Source organism: Lacerta agilis, chromosome 4 (assembly GCF_009819535.1).
Source record: "Lacerta agilis isolate rLacAgi1 chromosome 4, rLacAgi1.pri, whole genome shotgun sequence".
Classification (NCBI taxonomy): Eukaryota; Metazoa; Chordata; class Lepidosauria; order Squamata; family Lacertidae; genus Lacerta; species Lacerta agilis.
This window is the reverse complement of record NC_046315.1, coordinates 9,246,908-9,270,860: the sequence shown is the minus strand read 5'-3', so window position 1 is coordinate 9,270,860 and position 23,953 is coordinate 9,246,908. Positions and strand designations below refer to the sequence as shown.

At 44.9% G+C, this 23,953-nt stretch overlaps 2 protein-coding genes and 1 non-coding gene across 3 annotated transcripts; all 3 read left to right on the top strand.

Annotated features, from left to right (window-relative positions):
• The first annotated feature begins 4,790 nt into the window (after positions 1–4,790).
• On the top strand, positions 4,791–17,608 carry ALG8 (ALG8 alpha-1,3-glucosyltransferase). Its single transcript, XM_033146021.1, has 13 exons — positions 4,791–4,911; positions 8,873–8,951; positions 9,369–9,562; positions 9,884–9,993; positions 10,249–10,316; positions 10,472–10,598; positions 10,874–10,977; positions 11,702–11,822; positions 13,525–13,664; positions 14,619–14,758; positions 15,334–15,431; positions 16,507–16,579; positions 17,118–17,608. Exons 1-13 carry the CDS (start codon positions 4,817–4,819, stop codon positions 17,347–17,349), a joined length of 1,581 nt encoding a protein of 526 aa, XP_033001912.1. The 5' UTR covers positions 4,791–4,816; the 3' UTR covers positions 17,350–17,608.
• LOC117046183 lies at positions 9,046–9,183 on the top strand. Its single transcript, XR_004426546.1, has one exon.
• Positions 17,609–19,967: 2,359 nt separating the features above from the next.
• On the top strand, positions 19,968–22,196 carry LOC117045056 (NADH dehydrogenase [ubiquinone] 1 subunit C2-like). The gene is made up of 3 exons (XM_033145842.1): positions 19,968–20,238; positions 21,718–21,861; positions 22,171–22,196. Exons 1-3 carry the CDS (start codon positions 20,085–20,087, stop codon positions 22,194–22,196), a joined length of 324 nt encoding a protein of 107 aa, XP_033001733.1. The 5' UTR covers positions 19,968–20,084.
• Positions 22,197–23,953: the final 1,757 nt, after the last annotated feature.

Genomic DNA, 23,953 nt, shown 5'->3' with positions numbered 1-23,953 from the left:
CCCACAACAAACACTCTGTGAGGTGAGTGGGGCTGAGAGACTTCAGAGAAGTGTGACTAGCCCAAGGTCACCCAGCAGCTGCATGTGGAGGAGTGGAGACACGAACCCGGTTCCCCAGATTACGAGTCTACCACTCTTAACCACTACACCACACTGGCATGAATGGGGCCTATGTTTAGATCAGTCCTGCACAACTTGTGAGACCCTCACCCCCAGAGAGAACATAGCTCACTAGCCACGTGCTTCATTTGGAGTTGATTGCATTCCTGCATTGCGGGGGGTTGGACTGGATGACCGCTAGTGTCCCTCCCAACTCTGCAATCCTATTACTCATTTGAGGCGGCAATCCCACTCTCACTCACCTGGGAGTGAGCCCACTGAACACAGCGGGGACTTAACTTCCAAATAAACGTGCGTAGCAGGGCGCTGTTAGGGGTTCACAGCCCATCTTTTGCACGAGTCTCCGGAGGGCTCAACAAAAAAATAAATATATTATATAATGGAAAGCAGAAGAAGCTACAGAGCAGCAGATTGTTTTAAAGCCATAGCGACTAAAATGCACGAAAACAGTTAATAAAAGCAGGAGTGTTTATAGGGTTTCCAAGTCATATCTCTCTAGGAAGTCATATCTCTCTAGGAAGGCATGACGCCAGCAGTGGTATCCAATAATAATAATAATTTATTTGTACCCCACCCATCTTATTGGGTTGCCCCAGCCACCCTGGACGGCTTCCAGCATACATAATAACATTTAATAACAGTAGCATGTTGCTGTTGGACTACAACTCCCATCATTCCTGGCTATCAGCCATACTTCCTGGGGCTGATGAGAGTCGTAGTCCAACAGTGATCTTGGTCCCCTGGCCAATGGTATAACAGCAGAGTGGGCAGTCAGGATAGAGGGAGCTTGCCTCCGGATGGACCAAAGATGTCTCTAGGAAATTGGTTGCAATCATTTTAAAAAACCTCTGACTTTTTTTGTGCACAGAAACGGGTCCTGTAAAAACCCTTTTGAGATTTCAGTTCACCTCTTGGAAAGAATTCGGAGCCAGGTAGAGGGTGACTTTGAAACCAGCTTCATCAGGATGCCAAAAGTGGCCCTTTGAAAGGTGTCCTCAGATGTTGACACTCAATGCTCTGTGGGGGATTATTACGAATGGCGTTCTCGGTTCTGCAATAAATGCCAAACTCCATGACAGATCCTGTGAAGACATCTTATTGCAGAGTTACAGGGTCTTTGGGACTCTCTCTAAAAGCATATTGGGTTTAACAGATGTTTATAATAAATCTGCTTGTTAACTTTTGAAAAAACACGCCTCTGGGAATTCCGCATGTGTGTCTGGGCTTGGTTTATGACTGGTCGCAATATCCCACAGGTAGTTATTGCATGACAAAAGTAGAAGATGGAGCGTGACCTCTGTCTTCACCCCACCCCCAAGTTGCATGGCCCTCGTTGACTAAAAGGGTGATCAAATTTGTTAAAGAGCATTTTTCAGACACACATGGCAGCCCCTTACAGATAGACTGTGATTTTCTATGCATCAGGGGCGGGAGGCACTGTAATCATGTTGAACAGCATCGCCTTTCCATTAAACTGACATCTAGGATAGAAGACTGTAATAAATTGTACATATCTTTGGAAAGTCTCCAGAAAACTGAAGTTAATTCCAAATACAGTCCCTGCATCACTAACTGCAAACTGCCCTGTGATCTTTGGGTGAAGGGTGGAATCAGACAATAGGAATATTATCTGGGCATACAATAGTCTCTGGATACAAAAAACAAGGGATGCGGGTGGCTCTGAGGGTTAAACCACAGAGCCTAGGGCTTGCTGATCAGAAGGTCGGTGATTCGAATCCCCGCAACGGGGTGAGCTCCCGTTGCTCAGTCCCAGCTCCTGCCAACCTAGCAGTTCGAAAGCACGCCAGTGCAAGTAGATAAATAGGTACCGCTCCGGTGGGAAGGTAAACAGCATTTCCATACGCTCTGGTTTCCGTATGCCGGCTCCCTCGGCCACTAAAGCGAGATGAGCGCCGCAACCCCAGAGTCGTCTGCGACTGGAACTAATGGTCAGGGGTCCCTTTACCTTTACAAAAAAAAAAGCGATGATTGCTTTTCAAGCCTCTAGGGCACAGGTGGGGAACCTGTGGCCCTCCAGATATTGTTGGACTCCAACGCCCACCTACTTCAGGCAGATTGGCCCTTTAGTCAAAAATAAATTATGGAGGTTGTGCTCCAGAAACAACTGGAGGGCTTCAGGTTCCTCACCCCTACCCCTGTCAATAAGCATTTCCCAATATTCAGCTGAAACCTACCATCTTATAATTTCACCCATTCTATTTTTCCAGAGGCTTTATCATCTTGGTCACCTTTTTATATTTTTTATATTTATCTTTTATTATTATTTTTAATTTTTTGTTTGTTTTTGTTTTGACCTTTATTGTAGTTGCCGTTCAGCAAAAACCTGGAGAGCCCAAAGATTCTCCACAGCTGGCTGAAACGAAACCAGTAAGGTTAAAAGAGTAAGCCAGCTAAACACCTGCAGGATAACTCTTCAAATCAATCGGGTGTCAGTTCCAATCACTTTCTGACTTGCTCATTCAGATAGATAATAAACTTGTCAGGGTGCTTCCCGATTTAGACAGCTGAGACAACTTTGTATATTTCTGGTGTACAAAGTTTCGCACCAATTTTCAGATCCTAGGTTTGCATGGAATTCAAGCGGCTCTGGCAAAATGAAGAACAGTAACAGCAATCATTTATCTAGCACATATGAAGCTGTGTGGGGTTTCAAGCTCACGTTACTATTTATTTGTTTGTTATATTTATCAGTCCTTTGTGCAATGAGCTTGCAATCAATCCTCAGCGTGAATACAAAACAAGAATTAAAGCACAAACATTCTCAGTGGATGGAGCTGTACAGGTACTAACAATAACAGCTTGCTGTGGTCTGCATGCAACGTGTGAAAATTTCATCCATTCCTGTTACTACTTCCTGTGCCCCAGCACTGTGCTCTGCCAGTCAAGAAACTGCTTTTGCACGACGCAAATTAAGGTGGCGGCACTATGCACAATTTAGCAGTATGTCCATTGGGACTGAAGAGTAAACATGCTGTAAATCCCATTAACACTTCCAGTTCCAAACCAGTGAGATCCATATAGTAAAAGCCTGCAACCCCATGTTTAACCCGATACACTGTCTGCCAGGAATAACTCCCATCAAATTACAGTGGTACCTCGGGTTACAGATGCTTCAGGTTACAGACTCCACTAACCCAGAAATAGTACCTCGGGTTAAGAACTTTGCTTCAGGGTGAGAACAGAAATCGTGTGGTGGCAGCGGGAGGTCCCATTAGCTAAAGTGGTGCTTCAGGTTAAGAACGGACCTCCAGAACAAATTAAGTTCTTAACCTGAGGTACCACTTGTATTATTATTATTAATTGAATTTATATACAGTAATACCTCCACGAACGTCCACCTCATCTAGTGTCCGATCCGACGAACATCTGCGGCAAACCCAGAAGTACCAGAACGGGTTGCTTCCGGGTTTTCCGCTTTTTCCTTTTCGGCTAGCGTCCAGGGCTTCGGAATGGATACTGGTTGCAAAACAAGGTATGACTATACCACCCTACACCCAGACACTGAGCCTCTTGGGCTTGCTGATCAGAAGGTTCGAATCCCCACGACGGAGTGAGCTCCCGTTGCTAGGTCCCAGCTCCTGCCAACCTAATAGTTCAAAAGCACACCCAAAAAGTGTAAGTAGATAAATAGGTACCACTCCGGCGGGAAGGTAAACATCATTTCCGTGCACTGCTCTGGGTTCGCCAGAAGTGGCTTAGTCATGATGGCCACATGACCCAGAAAAACCATCTGTGGACAAACACGGGCAAGATGAGCACTGCAACCCGAGAGTCATCCGCAACTGGACCTTTACCTATACCCGGAAGTGTCAGGGTGGTTCACAGAACAGATCAACATAAAAACCGCAATATATATGTTGTAGCATGGGGATAGTGATTCAGCAAGTGATTTCAGCTCTCTGGCATAGCAGGCAGGAGACAGCTTCTTCATGTAACACTCTTTATTCAAGCAAACAAAACTGGGGAACTGAGGAGAAGGAAGCTACATTTATAGGGACAGAAGACTGGCTAGAAAGGATACATTTTGGAGGGAACAATCTCAAGCAATTACAAAGCTGCCTTTTGGTGGGAACCAATAAGACTGAGGATCCAAATGCAGCAACTTGAATGAACCAATAGTAGCTGTTCCTTCTGGAACAGGAAGGCAGTTACTTTCCCCTAATGTGAATACAGACAATAGCAATACAGATATGATAACCCTTGAATCAATACACAACAATATATATATAATCAGAATAAAAACAACCCAATAAATTCTACAGGGTCAGGATTTAGACTTGGGACTACTGCACATTTAGAAGCCTGCAACCCTATCACAGTCTGTCAGGAAGAAGCCCCACTGAATTCTACAGGATCTAGACTTGGGACCAACTGCACATGACAAGCAAAGAACCGGTTTGCAAACGGCATTGAAACCCCGCCTGCGTCGAGGCGGCTGCATTGACACACTCCCGCCTCCAGGGGGTGTGGCGAGCGGCGAGCCAGGACGATGCGAGTAAAGCCAGCACGCAGGCGCAGTACTATTCCCGCTCGCTCGTCCTCCCGCGCAGGCGCCAGGATGCTGCGAAGGCGGTTGAAAATGTTGCGGCGCGGCAACGGTTCGCCTCCCCACCCCCGGACGCATGCGCAGTGCCCGTCAGCCCTCTAAGGCGCTCGCGGAGGCAAGCGGGCCGTGATGGCGGCGAGCGGAGGCGCAGGAGGCGGCGGCGGCTGGTTCGCGGCTCTGGCCTTCGGGGTCACGCTGCTCAAGCTGCTCCTCGTCCCCACGTAGTAAGGAGCCCGGATTCGTTATTTCCCCCCCTCACATCATTCTGGCGGGGAAGGGGCGGGCGCGAGGGGGCTTCCGGCGCCGCCATGATGGACGCGGCTGTTTCTCGCAGGGGCCTCTCCGCCCTCCTGCTGCCTGGTCTCTCTCTCTCTCTCTCTCCGAGTCTGCCTTGAGTTCCACGTTGTAGGGCTTCCCTCTACTGCAGCGCTTCGCAAACTTTGGGTCTCTGGCAGTTTTTGGACTACAACTCCCATCATCCTCGCCCGCTGGCTCTGCTCGCTAGGGATGATGGGAGTTGTAGTCCAACAAAATAGTTGGGAGACCCGCGCGCTTGGGAAACCTCGCTCCATATCTGGCATCTTATAAAATGAATGCTTGGCACGGAGAAGGTGGGCAGAGAAATTGTGTTGTTTTTTTTACCCCCTGCCTCTCCTAATCGTGTAATAACTGCAGAGTAGGAAGGGACCCCCAGGGGTCATCCAGTCCAACCCCCTGCAATGCAGGGAACTTTTGCCCGAGGTGGGGCTGGAAGCCACGACGCTGAGATTAAGGGCCTCATGGGCTGTTGAATGTTGTAAGGGGAAGTTTTTAATGTTTGATGTCTTACCTGTGTTTTAATTTGTTGGGAGCCTTCCAGAGTCCCTGGGGAAACCCATTCAGATTGGCGGCAGGCATATAAATGAATTATTATTATTCAGGACAGAGGAAAGAAAGTGATTCTTCACGCAGCACATAGATAAACTATGGGATTTGCTCCCCCAGGAGGCAGCGATGGCCACCACCCTAGACAGATTTAAAAAAGGGGTAGACAAAGTCAAGAGAGGAGAGGGCTACTAGCCAGCTATGCTGTTACCTCCACAGCTGGAGGCAGCAATGCTTCCAAATGCCATTTTCAGGAAACTGCAGAAAGGGAGAGTGCTCTTGTGGTTTCTCACAGGCATCCAGTTGACTGCTGTAAGAACAAGATGCTGGACTAGATCCAGTAGGCTATTCTTAATGTTATTCCTAATTCTTCCGACCTGCCTGTAATGTCAAAGAAAGAGGGTGGGAAACATGAGAGTAGCCGTGTTGGTCTGCCATAGTCGAAACAAAATAGAAAATTCTTTTCAGTAGCACCTTAGAGACCAACTGTGTTTGTTCTTGGTATGAGCTTTCGTGTGCATGCACACGAAAGCTCATACCAAGAACAAACACAGTTGGTCTCTAAGGTGCTACTGAAAAGAATTTTCTATTTTGTTTGGAAACATGAGAGTCACTCTGTAGAACTTACGCTGCAACTTTTAAATGATAACAAAATATACATTTCATAAGCAAAGCTCCAGTAAGTGTAAGGTTAGGAGACATATGTGTGAATTGCACAACAAGCAGTGCAGTCCCATGCGAACGTGGTGCTTTACAAAGAACAGGTTTGACAGGTCTCTGCCCTGAGGGGATTGCAATATAAAATGGACACCAGGCAGTCACACAGGAAGGGGAGGAAATTCGAGACTTAGGTAGGTGGGTGGAATATAGAATTGTTTCGATCAGGTATGCTTCTGCTTGCTTGCAATCCAGCAAGTAGAGAACCTGCTCTACTCAACATGTTGCCGTTGGGTGGAAAAAGTTTTCCTCAAAACTCACTTTTTTTCCTTTGGATCACACCCAATTCCCTATACCTTATTGCAGGGATGACCAACATGGTGAACTCATGCTGTCTGGGACAAATGAGAGTTCACAAAATCACAGAATTATAGAGTTTGAAGGGACCATGAGGATCATCTAGCCCAGTTCCCTGCAGTGCAGGAATCTTTCACCCAACATGGGAACCCACAACCCTCAGATTCAGAGTCTCGTGCTCTACCAACTGAGCTATCCCTCGAGGTAAAGAGTTATAAACCAAAAGGCAGGGGTGGGCCACCAACTTGGATTACTTTAATAGAGGTTCAGACAAATTCATAGAAGATACGATGTTTAGGGGCTACCAGCCACGATGGCCGTGCTCTGCCTCCACAGTTGGAGGCAGTAAATTGCTTCTGACTACCAATTGCTGGAAGGCACAAGAGGGGAAGGTGCTCTTGTACTGGGTCCTGCTTATAGGTTTTCTAAAGGCATCTGCTTGGGGCTCTGTGAGAAGCAGATGCTGGACTAGATGGGCCTGATCCAGCAGGCTTTTCTTATGTTCATAAAACATTTAGTGGGTACCATGTTAGGTATCCCTACCTTAACCCTAAGTATGTGTAATTAAAATAATAGCATTCTTTCAATGCCTTTGTTTCCTCCCTGGCCTTTGTTCTTTCCCTCTATCTATCTATCTATCTTTATTCTAATTCTCTGCCGGAGTCCCCTTCAAATTATCTATCTTCAAGAAATTATACCCTAGTTAGCAGTGGAGTCAAACTCAGAGGTGCAGCAATACCAAGTTTATGAGGATCTTGAGGGATTGGATACAGATCTAACTGAAGAGGAGGAATATTAGTTAGCCCTCTAGGCTTCCAGGTGATAAAATGGAAAAAATCACTGCATCAATTCCAGTAAATGTCCATTAGGCTGAATAATGCAGGAGATGCAGGTTTTGTCAAAGCACTAAAGTATGTTGCTGTGTCTGAGGAAATTGACACCAATGGTACTGTTGACTGTTGCAGGATGTAGTCAGACTAAGAACAAGATTTTCACGGAGCATATTTTTGTAAACAGTGCAATTATGTTTTATAGCAAGTTTAACAAGAAAAAGAAAACATCAGCTCACATAGTGAAGGCTGTTATGATACGATTGGCTGCTTTGGCCCAATTGTACATTAAGTATGTTTCAAACCCCCACAAGGTCAGACCAAAGTCTCCTGTATTCCAGCTTTTTGTTCTCATAGCGGCCAAACAGATGCTGTTAGAAAGCCCTGAAGCCGGTCATGAGCACAACAGCACTCTTCCCCACTTGCAGTTCCCAGCAGCTGATATTTACAGGTGTAGTTCCTCTCCATGCAAGGATTAGCGCTAATGTATTGAGCAGATGAGACTAATAGTGGGTCCAACGGTCAAGAAGGCAGTTTCTGCATGTGCTGTAGAGAAGTGAGGGGCAGATGGGGCTCATCAACCTGGGAAGGTAGCCCAAGTAGGAGAAGGAAAAGATTCTAAACCTCTGCTGCCTTGCTGGATCTGTTCGGGAGATGAAAGGGCTAAGGCATAATCCTGACACAAATCTGGAGTGGAATCCCTAATACGGTTGGATGGCGCCTTGTATGCCTCCTTTTGGCAACTCTTGCAGCCCAGTCGAGAGGGGTATGTGTTGTCATCTGAGCAGCTCAGGACCTCTGTACATACTGCCCAGGCTTGTACCCCTGGGAGGCAACTTCAGTGCTGCTAATGCAGCAGTTTGACTTCACCCCCAGAGGTGCACTCCATTATCTCTCGAGACAGACAGATGTAAGCAACAAATTCCCTCCATGTGGCAAATTTTGGCAGTTGCAGCTTGTCCTGACATCCAGGATCAAAATGTCCTCTTCTACGTAACTTTCTCTGTGTTAATGGTATATGAGCCCAATCCACCTTTTTGTTGGTTTGCTTTGTGAGCCCAACGAGTGCCACTCTGAAAATCCTCCTTACCTTTTGGTTATCCAATGCTGTGCATATAAATGGGAATGTGAGTTGTAGATGTGGTGATAATTGAATTGCTGGAACATATATTTAAAATGTGGCAGAAGTAATTTCTCATGAAATTAGGAAACAGAATTAACTGTAGGAAAGCTATCGTGCACAGATACCTACAGAGATACATAGGCATACATGTTAATGCATGAGCATAACTGCTGAAAGTTTGTCTCTTGTTAACAACCTAGCAGAGAGTTCCTCATCAGTTCTTATTTACCTACTACTGCACTGGAAAATGCAAAATAGAAATGCTCAGGTTTCTCTTCAGATCATATAAATCTTTTGCCTTTTACAAGCTATGTGGTATGATCCAGACAGATACTAATATCTAACTTCTTGTAGTCATTCCACAGATTTTGAAGTGCATAGGAACTGGCTGGCCATCACCCATAGCTTACCAGTCTCTCAGTGGTATTATGAGGTAAGTGTGTCTTTCTGCCTTTCCAAGTGAGGTGCAGCATCTTGTGGAGTTTTGCAAATAATTAAAGGCTGCTGTCAGATATCCCTTTCTTGTTACTGGAAGCTGAATGGACCTCCAGTGCAGGCAAATGAAATGTCTTTTGCCTGTTCTTCCAGGCTTCCTAGAGTAAAAGTGAAGGTCTCTGTCTGGTTTAGAACAGCCAACTGATCCAGATCGTTCCCCTTTGCACATTTTTTTAAAGCCACCCTAATGACTGCAAAGCATTTGATTTGTGATGGGCTGTTCATGAAACGAGAGATCACTTGATGTTGCACTTGTCACGGGTTGAATGTTCACATGTGAACTAGCCTACAGTTTAAGGTCTTCCAGTGATTGACACCTGCCTTCTCATTTGCGTTCTTTCCCCCATGTTTACAGGCAACCTCTGAGTGGACCTTGGACTACCCTCCCTTCTTTGCATGGTTTGAGTATGGGCTTTCACATGTTGCCAAATACTTTGACAAAGAGATGCTGGTCATCCAGAACCTCAACTATTCCAGCTACCCAACCATTCTTTTCCAAAGGCTTTCGGTCATCTTCACAGATGTGCTCTTCATCTACGCAGTTCGCGAGTATGTTAGTGCCCCTTTATTGTTTTTAAATAAGTCTTTATGTTTTGTGTTTTGAGAGAAGGGAAGATAAGCCACTGGAATCAGGAAAGAAATCACTCAGCCTGCCTTTTGTTGAAATCAGTAAATGTGTTGAAGAGTAGAATAGATGTAGTATTTTTTATGGAATAGATGGAATATTTTTTTAAAAAGCAAAACAAAAACATGCTTGAAGGAGAAACAGTGTTAACATAACCTATAAACTGCACCTGATCTTTAAGAAATGTGTATGGAAGAACAAAGGGATTTGGATTTTGTCTGTCTCTTTATTTCTCCTCTGCTCAGGTGCTGTAGATGCGTAAATGGGAAGCGAGGTGCAAAGGAACCTCTGGAGAACCCTCAGCTTGTCCTTTCAGTTCTCCTCTTATGGAATTTTGGCCTCTTAATTGTGGACCGTATCCTTCCAACTCAGGTGTCAAAAGAAATCTGGTCAGATAACCTAAACCAAACATCAACATTTGGTTGGGTTTGGGGGGAATGGGGAGATACCTATCAAATTCTAATGAGAACTGGAACTGTTAAATTTGCTACTGGTAAGAATTACAACTGGTTTTTCAACATGGAAGTTGAATTGAAGCATTAAAGTTTAAAATGTTTCCTGGGTTAGGGTATATTTCTGAAGTGGACGTTAGTCCTTAACTCAATCACAGACATTCATTTTCAGTACAATGGCTTTCTGTTTGGATTCATGCTGCTTTCCATTGCACGGCTATTCCAGGTAGTGTATTAAGAGGCAGCCATGGCCAATTTCTATTCCAGAAGTCTCATCCAGCTCTTTAAGTGTGCATTCTGTTTATGTAGGCTTTGGATTCTTTGTTCCTTCAAATAACCGCCTGACCTTTCTCTTCCCTGTTGCCCCACACTCCCTTTCAGAAAAGGCACTTGGAAGGGGCTTTTCTCTTTGCCGTCCTCTTGCACTTCAAGCATATCAACCTCTATGTCGCCCCAGCATATGGTGTGTACCTCCTCCGGTCCTACTGCTTCACTGCAAATAATTCAGGCAAGTTATTGATTATTTCATAGTGGGATCGGCCAGGGTTTGGATACACGGCCAGGTGTAAAAGAACACTGCCATATTGGCTGGGGTTGTAGTCCACAGTATCTGGTGGGCACCAGGTTGGGAAAGACTGGTCTATGACAAGAATTTAACTACGGTATCTCAGAGGAGGTTCTTGTTTTATAATGGGAAGAAAATTAAAACACACTCCCGGAGCATTTCTTGTTTCTTTCACCCCTCTTCTTCTGTTTTAATCATAATATTTTCGTTTTCTCCAGATGGATCCCTCCGATGGGGCAGTTTCAGTTTTCTTCGCTTAGTTGCCCTGGGATTCATTGTCTGCTTTGTTTCTGCACTTTCACTGGGACCATTTATTGTTTGGGTAAGGACCCTGATCCTCTTTAAAACATGCACCTGCTTCCTGAGTGATGACTGTATGCAAGACGTTCTTTACTAATTGTTCCCATATGCGAGTACAGTGGTACCTCTGGTTACGAACTTACTTCGTTACAGAGGTTCGTTCTTAACCTGAGGTGTCACTTTAGCTAATGGGGCATCCCGCGCCGCCGCCGCCACCACACGATTTCTGTTCTCATCCTGGGGCAAAGTTCTTAACCCCAGGTACTACTTCTGGGTTAGCGGAGTCTGTAACCCGAAGTGTTTGTAACCTGAGGTACCACTGTATAAAGGATAGCTACTACACGTATGAATAATGTGCTTTATAAGCTGATCGAGTGTGGGGAATATTCTTGACTTGGCTGTTAGCTCAGGATAGCTCGATCTGTAGAGCAGGAGACTCTTAATCTCAAGGCCATGGGTTTGAACCCAACATTGGACAAAACGACTCCTGTATTGCAGGGGGTTGAACTAGTTGACCCTTATGGTCCCTTCCAACTCTGCTATTCTGTGATTTCTACTTGGATTTATAAGCTGATTTTCTATCCAAACGCTCTGAAAGCAGCTTTAAATCATTTAAAATTATTTTAACAAAATGCAACATGACCAGTAAAAGCAATAGAGCCACAACCATAAATGTATTGTTGTGTTACTTAATATAAATGAAAAATCTTTGACTAACTTTCTAACTTCCTTTTTTCTTCCATTAGGGCCAGCTGCCTCAGGTCCTCTCTCGTCTCTTCCCTTTCAAAAGAGGCCTTTGCCATGCGTACTGGGCTCCTAACTTCTGGGCACTGTACAACGCCCTGGACAAAGCGCTCTCCGTTATTGGTTGAGTATCTTAACCTAACCCTGCATGTATTAATAGCAAATACTTGTTTTATGATTCTTGTTCCCTTTTAGAAATCTTCAGTAGAAGCCTGCTGTGTCTGACCAGCACAGTGGCAGTTCCTCTCCTTGCATTTTATTATTAATCTTTTGAAAGTATACAAAAGAATATATAAACATGAGGACGGTTTAACTGGGTTGGGTAAGTGGGATGTCCAGTCCAATGTCTTGCCATTGACAGTCATCGGATACGACAGCAGCAGGGAGATTTCCATGCAAGTTCTTCATCTTTATAGTCTCCTAAACCACTGTGTTTACTCTTCTTCTTCTTTGGCGATCACTCATAGTAAGATTATCTTCCATGAACATGGTCTTAACGGTGTGTCCATAAGTGACTGGAGGCCAATTCTGGATCCACATGTCCTTCCACAGTGGGGACATAGGTTTCCGGGCGGGAGTCAATCATGGTGAGGGTTTGCCAAACGTGCATTCCTCTTAGCACGTTGCTCCTGAGTTTGAGCGTCTTCAAACCCCACGACACCTTTGGTAAAGGCTATTCTGCAATTGAAGCGCTCGCAGCCAGTGTTTCCCAGCTGTTAGTGTTTATACTGCATTTTTTTAGATTTGCTTTGAGAGAGTCTTTAAACCTCTTTGTTGACCACCAGAATTACGCTTTCCATTTTTAAGTTCGGAATAGAGTAGTTGCTTTGGAAGACAATAATCGGGCATCCGAACAACATGACCACTCCAACGAAGTTGATGTTGAAGAATCATTGCTTTGACACTGGTGATCTTTGCTTCTTCCAGTACACTGGCATTAGTTCACCTGTCTTCCCAAGCAATGTGTAAAAAACTTCGGAGGCACTGTTGATGGAATATTTCGAGGAGTTGGAGATGGCATTTATGAGTGTGTGTGCACACTCAGAGGATGACTTCCAAACCATCCTAAATATCTTCGCAGAAGCTTACTGTTTACTAAAGTGGAGCTGGTTATGTGCGTGTGCCTCAGGCATCTTGCTGTGTCTAAAAGGACATTTTTAGTAAACTGTTTAAAAAACCATTTGGGCTGTGTAGCATCCTTGCATGACTGCACATGATGACAATTAGGCTGCTAGACACTCAGCAGTGGTCCCACAACTGTAGAATTCAGTGCCTGTTGAACTTAAGCAAACCTCATCCCTTAAGTCTTTAAATAGGCCTAGAAGACCCGCTTTTTCCTTGAGATTTAACCCATTCAGTGCAGTTGGTTAGAGCACAGTGCTCATAATGCCCAGGTTGCAGGTTAGATCCCTATAAAGAATAGCTGCATATTCTGCATTGCAGGGAGTTGGAGCAGATGATCCTCAGGGTCCCTAACAAGTCTACATTTTTATAATCCTATGTAATATAGGTTGCGATTATAAACTGACTCTGTTAAACCTGCTGAATTTTTATTTTTTGTCTTTAATGCTGTTTTTTAGCACGAACATATTTTAAATTATATTTTATATTATATTCGGCTTCGGATTTTTACTTATGCTATGAGACACTTTGGAGCATCTGCTCAAAAACTGGCTTATAAACCTTTAAATAAAATTTAAAATTTCTCTGGATGTAAACAAGTGTTGAAACAAGCCGTGGGACTTGCTTCCACATATATTTAGGGTGGGTATGGTGTGGCTGACAACATGCCTGTCCTTCTTACAAACTTCATTATAACTTCCAGGTCTGAAATATAAATTCCTTGACCCTGCAAAGATGCCCAAGGCTGCCATGACTGGAGGGCTAGTCCAGGAATTTCAACATACCGTCCTTCCTTCAGTGACTCCATTGGCAACTTTGACCTGTACTGCTATCTCTATGCTGGTAAATCCAAATCACTCTACCTCTCTGAGCACATCTTCATCTGCTCGCAAGCACAGCCCACAAGAAATTTATCCACATTTAAAATGAATCCTCCCCTGTTAAAGCAGCAACTTGCTTACATTGAATATTCAGCCCACCCTGGTCCCTGCCAGTCTATTATGCCTTTAAAAACAGAGTTACCACTAGTTTTGCTTACTTCTTTTATGCCTTTAACAGTGGCCTGACATGCGGAAATTCAACAGGTGAAGCTTTTCCTGGGTTAGAAGTACATGGATGGAGAAAGCTTCAAATTTACACACACCTGTGTTAGGCTGCTTTTAAAGAGTCAGGAGCAGACAGCTCTTATGTTCTTAGGTAAGGCAAAATGTTCAGACCCAAGAACCACCATTAACTGCAATCTGAAACGAGGTCAGCTTCAGTGTTCTGGATTTTGTTTTTCTCGTAAATTTCACTGCTTGTCACCCTTTCTCCACCTCCCCAAAGTACAAGATTGTCCCAGCATTATCCTCAAAACTACAATTCCCAGAGTTCCTTGGTTTGGGACCCACATCAGTTAAACTGGCATGTAACATAGGTGGTACCTAGAATCTCAAAAAGGCAATTTAACACTTTCTGGCAATGCAAAGCAGAATAATGCAGTGGTACCTTGGTTGTTGAACGGCTTGGCTTCCAAAAAAAATCGGCTCCTGGACACCGCAAACCCAGTAGTAGGTGTTCCAGTTTGTGAATGTTTTTTGAAGCTGAACTTGGAACTTTGGAAGCTCCTGCAGCCAATTGGAAGCTGCATCTTGGTTTTCAAACAGTTGCGGGGTTGAACGGATTAAGTTCGACAACCAAGGCACCACTGCAGAAATGCAGCGCTTAGCAACTGCTGAACTCCCACTGAATGATAAGCCTGTGTTCCCGGCGCTGAAATGCACCACTGAAGCTTTGTTTTCTGCCTGTTGTTTCTAGCCCTCTGTTTTCTGTCTTTGGTTTAAACCCCAAGGGCCCAGAGGCTTCCTACGATGCCTGGTTCTCTGCGCGCTGAGCTCCTTCATGTTTGGGTGGCATGTGCATGAGAAAGCAGTCCTCCTCGCTATTCTCCCTCTGAGGTAAGAGGGATGGAAAGGGGTTCAGGTTGCATTTTTATAGCTTCCAGTCTTCACACTTGGACCCCTTTCTAGGCAAGATTGTGGGAAGGTTGGCTTACAAATATCACACCACAAACTACCAAAAAGTGTAGTTTTCTTAATTCGATTTTCTCTTTAAAAATTTCCATGGCTACATAGAACCTCCCTGTGGATCTGTGATATCTTAGAAACAAGTCAGGGATAAAGCAGCTTCTTGCAGCAAAACAAGAAAGCAGCTTTGGAACTTGACTTCCTTGACTTCCTGATGCTGCAGGAAGATCCCAGGTACTGCTGCAAAGGTGGACTCCCAATTCCCTTCAGCCTCAGCCGGCATGGTGGGAACTGTAATTCAACAACCTTAGGAAGGCTACAAGTTTGTCACTCCTGTTGCACATGGTTAACCAGAGCTGAACTCTGTGAAACGTCTGGGTAGACATGCATAATGTTGTGCTGGGAGCATGGTGGCAGCAGTGAGGGAGGACCTTGAAGGAAAAGATCTCCTTGAACGGCTTAAAGGCTACTTTCCAAAATCTCCTGTTTTTGGTATGCGTTTTTAGCTTGCTGGCTGTGGAGAGATCCAGAGATGCTGGCACCTATCTGATTCTGTCTACTACAGGACATCTTTCCCTTTTTCCTCTGCTGTTTACAGCACCGGGTGAGTACCTTCTATGTCTCACCACCTGCCTAAAATATTTGCTGGCTTACACATTCATTTTCAAAGATTACTGATGTACATGAAGGACCGTCGACACATCAAGAATATACGTCATTTAGGGCTGCTTCCTTTCATTGACTAAAACTCCTTTGAATTGAATAAAACAGTTCCCAGATTAGTGGGGGAGTGTCTTATTTTTAATGTAAGTACTTCTAAAACTGTAGGGACCCGGGTGGCGCTGTGGGTTAAACCACAGAGCCTAGGGCTTGCTGATCAGAAGGTCGGCGGTTCGAATCCCCGCGACGGGGTGAGCTCCCGTTGCTCGGTCCCAGCTCCTGCCCACCTAGCAGTTCGAAAGCACGTCAAAATGCAAGTAGATAAATAGGTACCGTTCCGGCGGGAAGGTAAATGGCGTTTCCGTTTGCTGCTCTGGTTTACCAGAAGCGGCTTTGTCATGCTGGCCATATGACCCGGAAGCTGTACACCGGCTCCCTCGCCCAGTAACGTGAGATGAGCGCCGCAACCCCAGAGCCGGACACGACTGGACCTAATGGTCAGGGGTCCCTTTACCTTTTTACTTCTAAAACAGCAGGTGCCTCTTCTCAGAAGGTGATGTAGCTCAGTAGTAGAATCATAGAATCACAGAGTTGGAAGAGACCCCAAGGGCCATCCAGTCCAACCCCCTGCCAAGCAGGAAACACCATCAAAGCATTCCTGACAGATGGCTGTCAAGCCTCCGCTTAAAGACCTCCAAAGAAGGAGAGTAGAGCACCCTACTTTGCACGGAGAAGGTCCCAGGTTCAATCCTCACCTTCTCCAGGTAGGGCTGGGAAAGACCCCCATCTGAAATCTTGGAGAGCCACTGCCAGTCATTGTAGGAAATATTGAACTAGATGGGGCAGTGGTCAGACTCAATAGAAGGCAGCTTCTTATGTGCCTGCTGCCAACTTTTTCTATTTTAATCAAGTGGTATATACACTTTGTTAAACAAAATAAACGCCAAAATACTAAGAGTATTTCCCTCCCTATTGTTTTGGCCATATACAACACCTGCCAACTGTTTGTTGTGTTTCAGAATTGCCTATTAAAATCTTGCTCATGCTGCTCTTCACGGTGTATAGCTTCTCCTCGCTGAAGGCTATATTCAGGTAATGACCAACTGCGCAATCTTACTGTGTCTAACCACGAGTTAGTTATTGAGTTCAGTGGCCCTTACTTGCAGGTAAGTGGGGTTAGGATTACAGCCTAAATGTTTTCGCAAAGGCAAGCTTCCATTAGGGCTTGCTTGGATTGCAAATGTATCTGAGTACACCAGCCTTAGTTAATCTTTTGGTTGTCTTGGGGAGGTGGGGCCCATAACCTGCTCACATTTTAGACTGGGGTTCCTGGTCAACCTAGCGAGTCTTTGCCTGCTCTTGCATTTAGATTGGGGGCGGCGAGCCTGTGGCCTTCTAGCTGTGTTTTTGGACTCCTAGCTCATAAGTCCATGGTCTGGAATGATGGGAGCTGTAGATATTTGGAGGGTCACTGGTTGTCAGTCCATAATTTAGATATTTCCTCCAGAATAAGACATGCTTGCTCTGCTTTGCAAAAGACGGGTGATTTTAGACATCAGTAACTATTTCAAAGTGATAATTTGTGAATTGGATTATATTAAAATCCCCCCTTTTTCTGCTTTCTCCACAGAAAAGAAGGGCCTCTGCTTAATTGGCTGGAAACAATCTACCTCATTGGTCTAATACCTCTGGAAATCTTGTGTGAAATTGTGATGCCTTTCACCACCTGGATAGTCAAATTCCCTTTCGTCCCTTTATTGCTCACCTCTGTATATTGTGCTCTAGGTGTCACGTACGCTTGGCTCAAACTGTACGTCTCTGCCTTTGCGGGACCACCAGCTGTCAGGCGAAAGAAAGAATAGCGATGCTTACAACATACCTGAGTCAACGGCGATACCTCCAGAATAGCCGCCAACTCATGCTAAACGGTGGTGGCTCCTGCCATGTGCTGTTCATGCAGGGGTGCTCCAGAAATAGCTGCTGTTTCTTTAAGGATGTGGGAGCAAGAAATTAGTGAGCAAATACCTTAAATAAGCAGGGGCGATTCCTAGCGTGAAAAGAGAAGACAGTCATTGCAGGAGAAGCCTTGTTTACAAAAGGATGCTTAATTAGAGTCTTTTTTTAATGGAATTGGACCTTTTATACTTTCAGTTTGAGCTGAAGCAATCACTGGTTATGTTTAACGAGTCAATCCTTCCATGTAATGTGTAAGGTTACTTGTATGTCTCATGGGACTGCCCTCCAGACAAGAAACTTAGGCTGCATGCCTAACCTCACTCATCTGGGCATATGCTCCGCTGAATTCATTGGGACTTGCTTCTGAGTAGATACGGGTAGGATCGCACTGTCAGTTACAAACGTGGGGTGAAAGATGTGAATAAAATATACAATAATTGCTTTTGTAAAAATAATTGTAGTGTTACCTTTTTTATGTAAAATATTTGGGTTCCCGTGAAGCTAAGGGTTTTCAGCCTGTGGTCCTTGGAGGGCCTCAGGAAGTCTGAATCTGCAATAAATATGATTTCTGCCCCAATTTTTTTTTGGGGGGGGGAAGCAACTTGCAAAATCATCAGTTTCATAACTTCTCTATTAGAAGCACACTCTAGGATTTACAGGGGTATACATTATCACATTTATTGTGGCCCTTTGGGCCACTGCCACATTAGGATCCCTTCCAACTGTTGTAAGAAATTACGGAGATATATATATATATATATATATATATATATATATATATATATATAATAAATCATAAGTGTTCCAAGCAAACAAGGCCACATGTTTGAAGCAGCACAGGAAGACAGGTTTGACACCATTTTGACTCTCAAAACTGACCAAATGTTTACCAAATGGTTCTCTGCAAGGAAGGAGGGGTGAGAGAGTTTCCCCAGGAATTAAAGAAGATTACCATCTCAAAGGAATGGCCAGGCTACTGAGAAAAGCCAATCAGATAACGCCTTTTTGTATGATGTAGGTGTGATGTATCTGGGGGATGGGCTTGGGGCTGCAGCTCTTCTGTGATGTATGTGTGAGGTTTCTGGGGATGGGCCGGACTCCAAGGGGGAATTTTTTGAAATGTCTTTTTAAGGACAGGCACCCTTTGTTTGGGGTTCTTCCCTGCTCACCTGTGTGAGGAAGGGACCCTGTTGCAACAGAACAATAAAGATCAAGCTTACTAGCTGCTTTGCTTCTAATTATTCTCTGGTTGGCCTCTGTTTTTTTATTCCTACCGATGGAGAACCTGCAAAGGACTTTACAAGGGCTCTTATGTACCCCATAAGGGAATAAGAGCAGATTTTTTTCTTACAACACAACTCTTCTCCCACTCTCCTTTTAAAAAAATAATATGTATTGAGAAATTTTAACAAAAAAAATCAACAAACCACAACTACATATACAACTAATAAAAACAACACATAACAACATGCATATTTCTTGTAACCAATATTTCTTCCTCACATCATAGTGGGACCTCCTCCTGCGTCCCTTGTCAAATTATCTTTTCGTAACTTCATAAATTCAAAACAATCTTACTCTATTTTATAATTACTAAAATTCATTAAAAATCCTATACCTATTAACCTCCTTTCATAATATTGCTTAATCTTAACATTTTATCTTAATCCTTATCCTATATCCTAATCACCTATCTTCTTATCTACAACCTAACATCCTCCAGTTATATCTAACTTTCAATCATACAATGATTTTTTTAAATACAATTTAAAATTCATCCATTCTTTTCCCGCTGCGTTGTCCCTCTGGTCACGGAGTTTCCCGGTCATTTCTGCGAGTTCCATATAGTTCTCCCACTCTCCTTATGCCCTTATGTTCACCCCTTCCTCCCAGGTTGAGCACTGCAGCCTTAGACTGGCTGCCTCCCTGCTACCATGATCGCCCAAGCCGGCAGGTGAAGAGGGGAGGGGAGGCTGCAGTGCTGGATTTACATATAAATTATAAAAGCTATAGCTTAGGGCCGCACTCTTTTGGTGCCCCCAAAAAATTTTTAAAGGGGGGGAAACTACATTTCCAAAATTTTAAGTTTGAGCTTAATAATTACTTCACTATTAATATACTTATTCTTAATTGTATTTCACTATTAATATACTTAATTGTATTTCAGTCCAACAATTACTTTGATAAAATACCTATTTTGTTATGTGCAAATGGCTTTAGATACCTATTAGGTCCATAAACGACCATATAGCATATATTCAACACAAAAAACAGCGACAGTTTATTGTTGACAAAGAACAGCTGGACATAGAAAGGGCCCCATTACCTTGAGTAGCTCAGGGCCTCATCAAACCTAAATCCGGCCCTCTGGGAGGGCGGCTAGGAAAGCGGGGAACCAAAGAGCCGCGGAACCTCCGCATCGCTGGCCGCGTGCAATGCAGAGCGGGGGAGGACGTCGCTGTGGGACCGCCGAGGGGAGGGGCGAGGGAACCAAAGAACAGCGGAACCTTGGCGTCGCGGGCCGGGAGACGCGGGGGACGGTGTTGCGGGGCGGACCTCCCCCTGCCCTTGAAGCTGGGCGCTCCTCGAGCGGCGACGCTGCTGCTGCTGGGTCTGCGCGCCCTTGTCCCTGGCCTCCGCCATGCCGCCGACGCTGCACCTCTGGCTGCCGGACGAGGCTCTGTCGATGCCGCCCCCGCGGCTGTTCAACAGGGGCTCGGTCTACATGGGCTTCCTGGGCTGGATCAGCGTCTTGCTGGAGAACGCCATCAACCAGAGGCCCGTCCTGAGAACGGGTGGGTCGAGGCCAGGGGGAAGGGCGAGAGGATGGGGGGAGGGAGGGTTCCTGAGAAAATCACACTGTGCATGCTCAGGGGAGGGGGGGTGGTGCCGGGGAAACTGCTCTGCGCATGCTCGGGTTTGAGGTGAGTGCCCCCAGGGGAAGAAATGTCTCACTGGGCTGTGCGAAAGGGCATCCAAGGAAATCACTCTGTACATGGTCAGAGTCAGCGGGGGCAACCTGAATAAAATATTGGGGTGGATGGGGGGGGGAGCCCGGGGATTTAGGTTTGATGAGGCCCTAAGCTACTGAAGGTAATGGGGCACTTTATATGTCCAGCTGTCAACAACAAAATTGTTGCTATAAAAAAAAAAAATCCTTCCAGTAGCACCTTAGAGACCAACTAAGTTTGTTCTTGGTATGAGCTTTCGTGTGCATGCACACTTCTTCAGATACACTGAATAACAAACTTAAGTTTGTCTCTAAGGTGCTACTGGAAAGAATTTTTTAAATTTTATTTTGACTATGGCAGACCAATAATAATAATAATAATAATAGGTATCTCAATCCATTTGCACATGTTGTCATGCAACCAGTCCATGCAGAGTGTAGGCACCCTATATAGAAATGTAGGCACCCTATATAGAAATGATCAAACCAATGATATTTTAGGGAGCAGGCTGGCAGGCGGGGCCCATTACTTGCATCATAGGAGCCTACAAAACACAAAACACTGTTGCTGAATGTAGGTTTTATTTTATTTGTTTTTTACCTCAGATTTTGGAAATGTACATCCAGTCTTTTTCCTTTACATTTTTTGGGGGCCCCCAAGAGAGTGGGGCCCTAAGCTACAGCTTGTTTAGCTTATACGTAAATGCGGCACTAAAGGAGCCACACACATACACCCCATTTGAATGACAGTGACCGTTAACTTTGGCAGCCCCGGCCTCCCTCAAATATTTAATTATGTGGGGTGGGCAAAGAGACCTCGGCCCCTTGGAGTTGGCTCCTATGGTCTGAGTGGAGGTGGGCACACGGGGGGGGGTGTCGCTGCCCTTCCTTGTGCTCACAACTCGGGGTTTGTGCCAGGGAAATCGCAACTCTGCGCATGCTCAGGGGTGGCAGCTGCTGGAGTGGAGTCCTATTGAAAAGTAGAAAGGGTGGGCAAGGATGAAGTTTCTCCATGAGACAAGATGTGGGGAATAGGGAGGGCCCCATTGATTCCATGATTTGAAAGCTCAGGTTCTTGAGAAATAGTAATAATCCCGCTCAAAAGGGAATTAAGCAATTCTTACTCTCTCTGCTGCTTGTTGCCTTTGAGCACATTTTCAGATTTGGTGCTGCGTGGCCAAATTATGAACGCTTCAAATTGTGCTCAGCTCAACTTAAAATAAAACGGAGCAAAATGCTTTATGGATGTTTCCATTCACCCTGTTAAACTGCTACCCCTGATCTTCCCCCATTTCCTCCCTCTTTTTTCTTTGTCCTGTTCCAGGAGTCCATCGCCAAGTCCTGGTCACATCTATTGGCTTCTATATAGGCTATTACCTCTGTAAGCGAGCCAATTACAAATATGCTGTAAAGGATAGAGAACTTTCAGAATACATAAGGCAGCATCCCGAGGACTTTCTGGAAAAAGGTACATTTGTGATAAGCTGTTGGTTATGTGTCTCACTTGCTCCCATGGTCCTGGGCAATGCAGGCGGGGATATATGATGTGATATCAGTACAACGGTAGCAGAGATTTAAACCTCGTACCCACATAGTTGTCAGACTTTTCAGGTCCACTGTAACAGGCATGTCCAACAGGTCAATCACGATCTACTGATAGATCCCCGGGAGGTTTTAGTAGATTGCGGTCGATCGCTGGGTCCCTTTCCTTAGCATTGGTAAAACAGAATCTGGTCCCGCCCCCTCTCTCCACCCTCCATTGTTGCACGATCTGCAGAATGTAAGTCGGAGTTTACTCAGTGAGGCTGTTTGGTTCCCTAGCGATCTGTTGGCGAGTGGCTGTTCCCCTTTCTCCCTTTGAGCTTAGGCATGAATTCTCCAAAATCGTGGCTTTCCTCCTCCCTAAAAAAAGCCCAACAACTTTGACCTGAATCCCCCAAAAACAGGGGTAGATCACTGGCAGTTTTTAATTCTGAGAGTAGATTGCAATCTCTTGGGAGTTGGCCACCCCTGCACTATAAGCAAGTCTTGCTTGCTGTTGGACGACTAAGCAAGTGGCTTTTTAACAGCCCTGTTCTACTGCACGGAAATGCCACAAGGGGGTGTAAGAAAGCAGTGCTTGCACACATACTGTATATGTTGCATGCACACCCCTACCCGTGGCTCTCAAAGTGTTGGAAAGGCCTCTCCAGGGACGTAAAGACAGCCATGCTAGAGGTGCTGGAAAGCTAATCCACCTCTCCCTGGAAAGTAACCAAACACCCCTCTGAGTGAACCATACATCAGAGTTCCAGCCCTTGTCTTGTCATTGGTTTGTATGGAGTAAATTGTACCTCCCTATGTTTTCTGTATGTGAATGTGGCAGTGGAAGATCCCAAATCTCAGAGAGAATGTGTTCTGTGAGGCTGCTGTTCAGATATATGTGAAATAAGGCAGCTTTGGTGAAAGAGAGAGAGTTCTCTGCTGTCCATCTTCCCAAAAAACCCAGGGCTAGTTCATACAACATGTGTGTTGAGGGCTGTATTATTTGTGCTAAATAAATTATACTCTGCTTTTCTTCTCCACAGTGGTGTAGTAGCAGTAGCAGTAGCAGTAACAACAACAACAACAATTTATTATTTATACCCCGCCCACCTGACTGGGTTTCCCCAGCCACTCTGAGCAGCTCCCAACAGAATATTAAAAACACATACATTAAAACATCAAACATTAAAAACTTCCTAAACAGGGCTGCCTTCAGATGCCTTCTAGTCAGATAGTTGTTTATTTCCTTGACATCTGATGGGAGGGCGTTCCACAGGGTGGGCACCACTACCGAGAAGGCCCTCTGCCTGGTTCCCTGCAACCTCACTTCTCACAGGGAGGGAACCGCGATGGGGGTGGAGATGCTCCTTCAGGTGTTGCTCATAGCAGCTTAAAAATATAAAAATCAAGCATCGAAACAACAATGATTATCAAACAAAATGAAAAGTTGATTGACAACAAATTATCAAACGAAAAGGAGCAAAAAAGTAGACCTTGCACTCACAATATAGACATTAAGAGCAACATAATGAAAAGCTTTCTATAAAAAAACGAATGTTTTGACATTCCAGTAGCACCTTAGAGACCAACTAAGTTTGTTCTTGGTATGAGCTTTTGTGTGCATGCACACGTCTTCAGATACACTTCATATACATTTCAGAAGTGTGCATGCACATGAAAGCTCATACCAAGAACAAACTTGGTTGGTCTCTAAGGTGCTACTGGCAGGATTTTTTTTACTTTGTTTTGACAAAACACAGAGAAAGGTAACCAAACTCCTTGCCGGCAGTGTGTGGGTGGGTGGCACCACAGAGAAGGCATGTTGTTTCCAGCTTTGTCCCCATGTGCAACAGCACATGCACTGAGGGCACAACAGCTAAACCTTTAGGCGTAGGTAGATTTACATAGGCTTTGCTTTCTTTCTTTGTTATCCTGCTTACAAGTAATAAGATCTTGCCAGCTGCTTCTGCTGCCACTACTGTGACATACTGTTGTTTGATTTTAAAGCATGGGTAGGCAAACTAAGGCCTGGGGGC

Coding starts and splice junctions, on each gene's coding strand:
- ALG8 (XM_033146021.1), top strand. CDS start 4,817: ATGGCGGCGAGCGGAGGCGCAGGAGGCGGCGGCGGCTGGTTCGCGGCT. Junction 9,994..10,248: donor TGGCCTCTTAATTGTGGACC/GTATCCTTCCAA, acceptor ACTCAATCACAG/ACATTCATTTTCAGTACAAT. Junction 10,317..10,471: donor CCATTGCACGGCTATTCCAG/GTAGTGTATTAA, acceptor ACTCCCTTTCAG/AAAAGGCACTTGGAAGGGGC.
- LOC117045056 (XM_033145842.1), top strand. CDS start 20,085: ATGCCGCCGACGCTGCACCTCTGGCTGCCGGACGAGGCTCTGTCGATG. Junction 20,239..21,717: donor GAGGCCCGTCCTGAGAACGG/GTGGGTCGAGGC, acceptor GTCCTGTTCCAG/GAGTCCATCGCCAAGTCCTG. Junction 21,862..22,170: donor CGAGGACTTTCTGGAAAAAG/GTACATTTGTGA, acceptor CACGATCTGCAG/AATGTAAGTCGGAGTTTACT.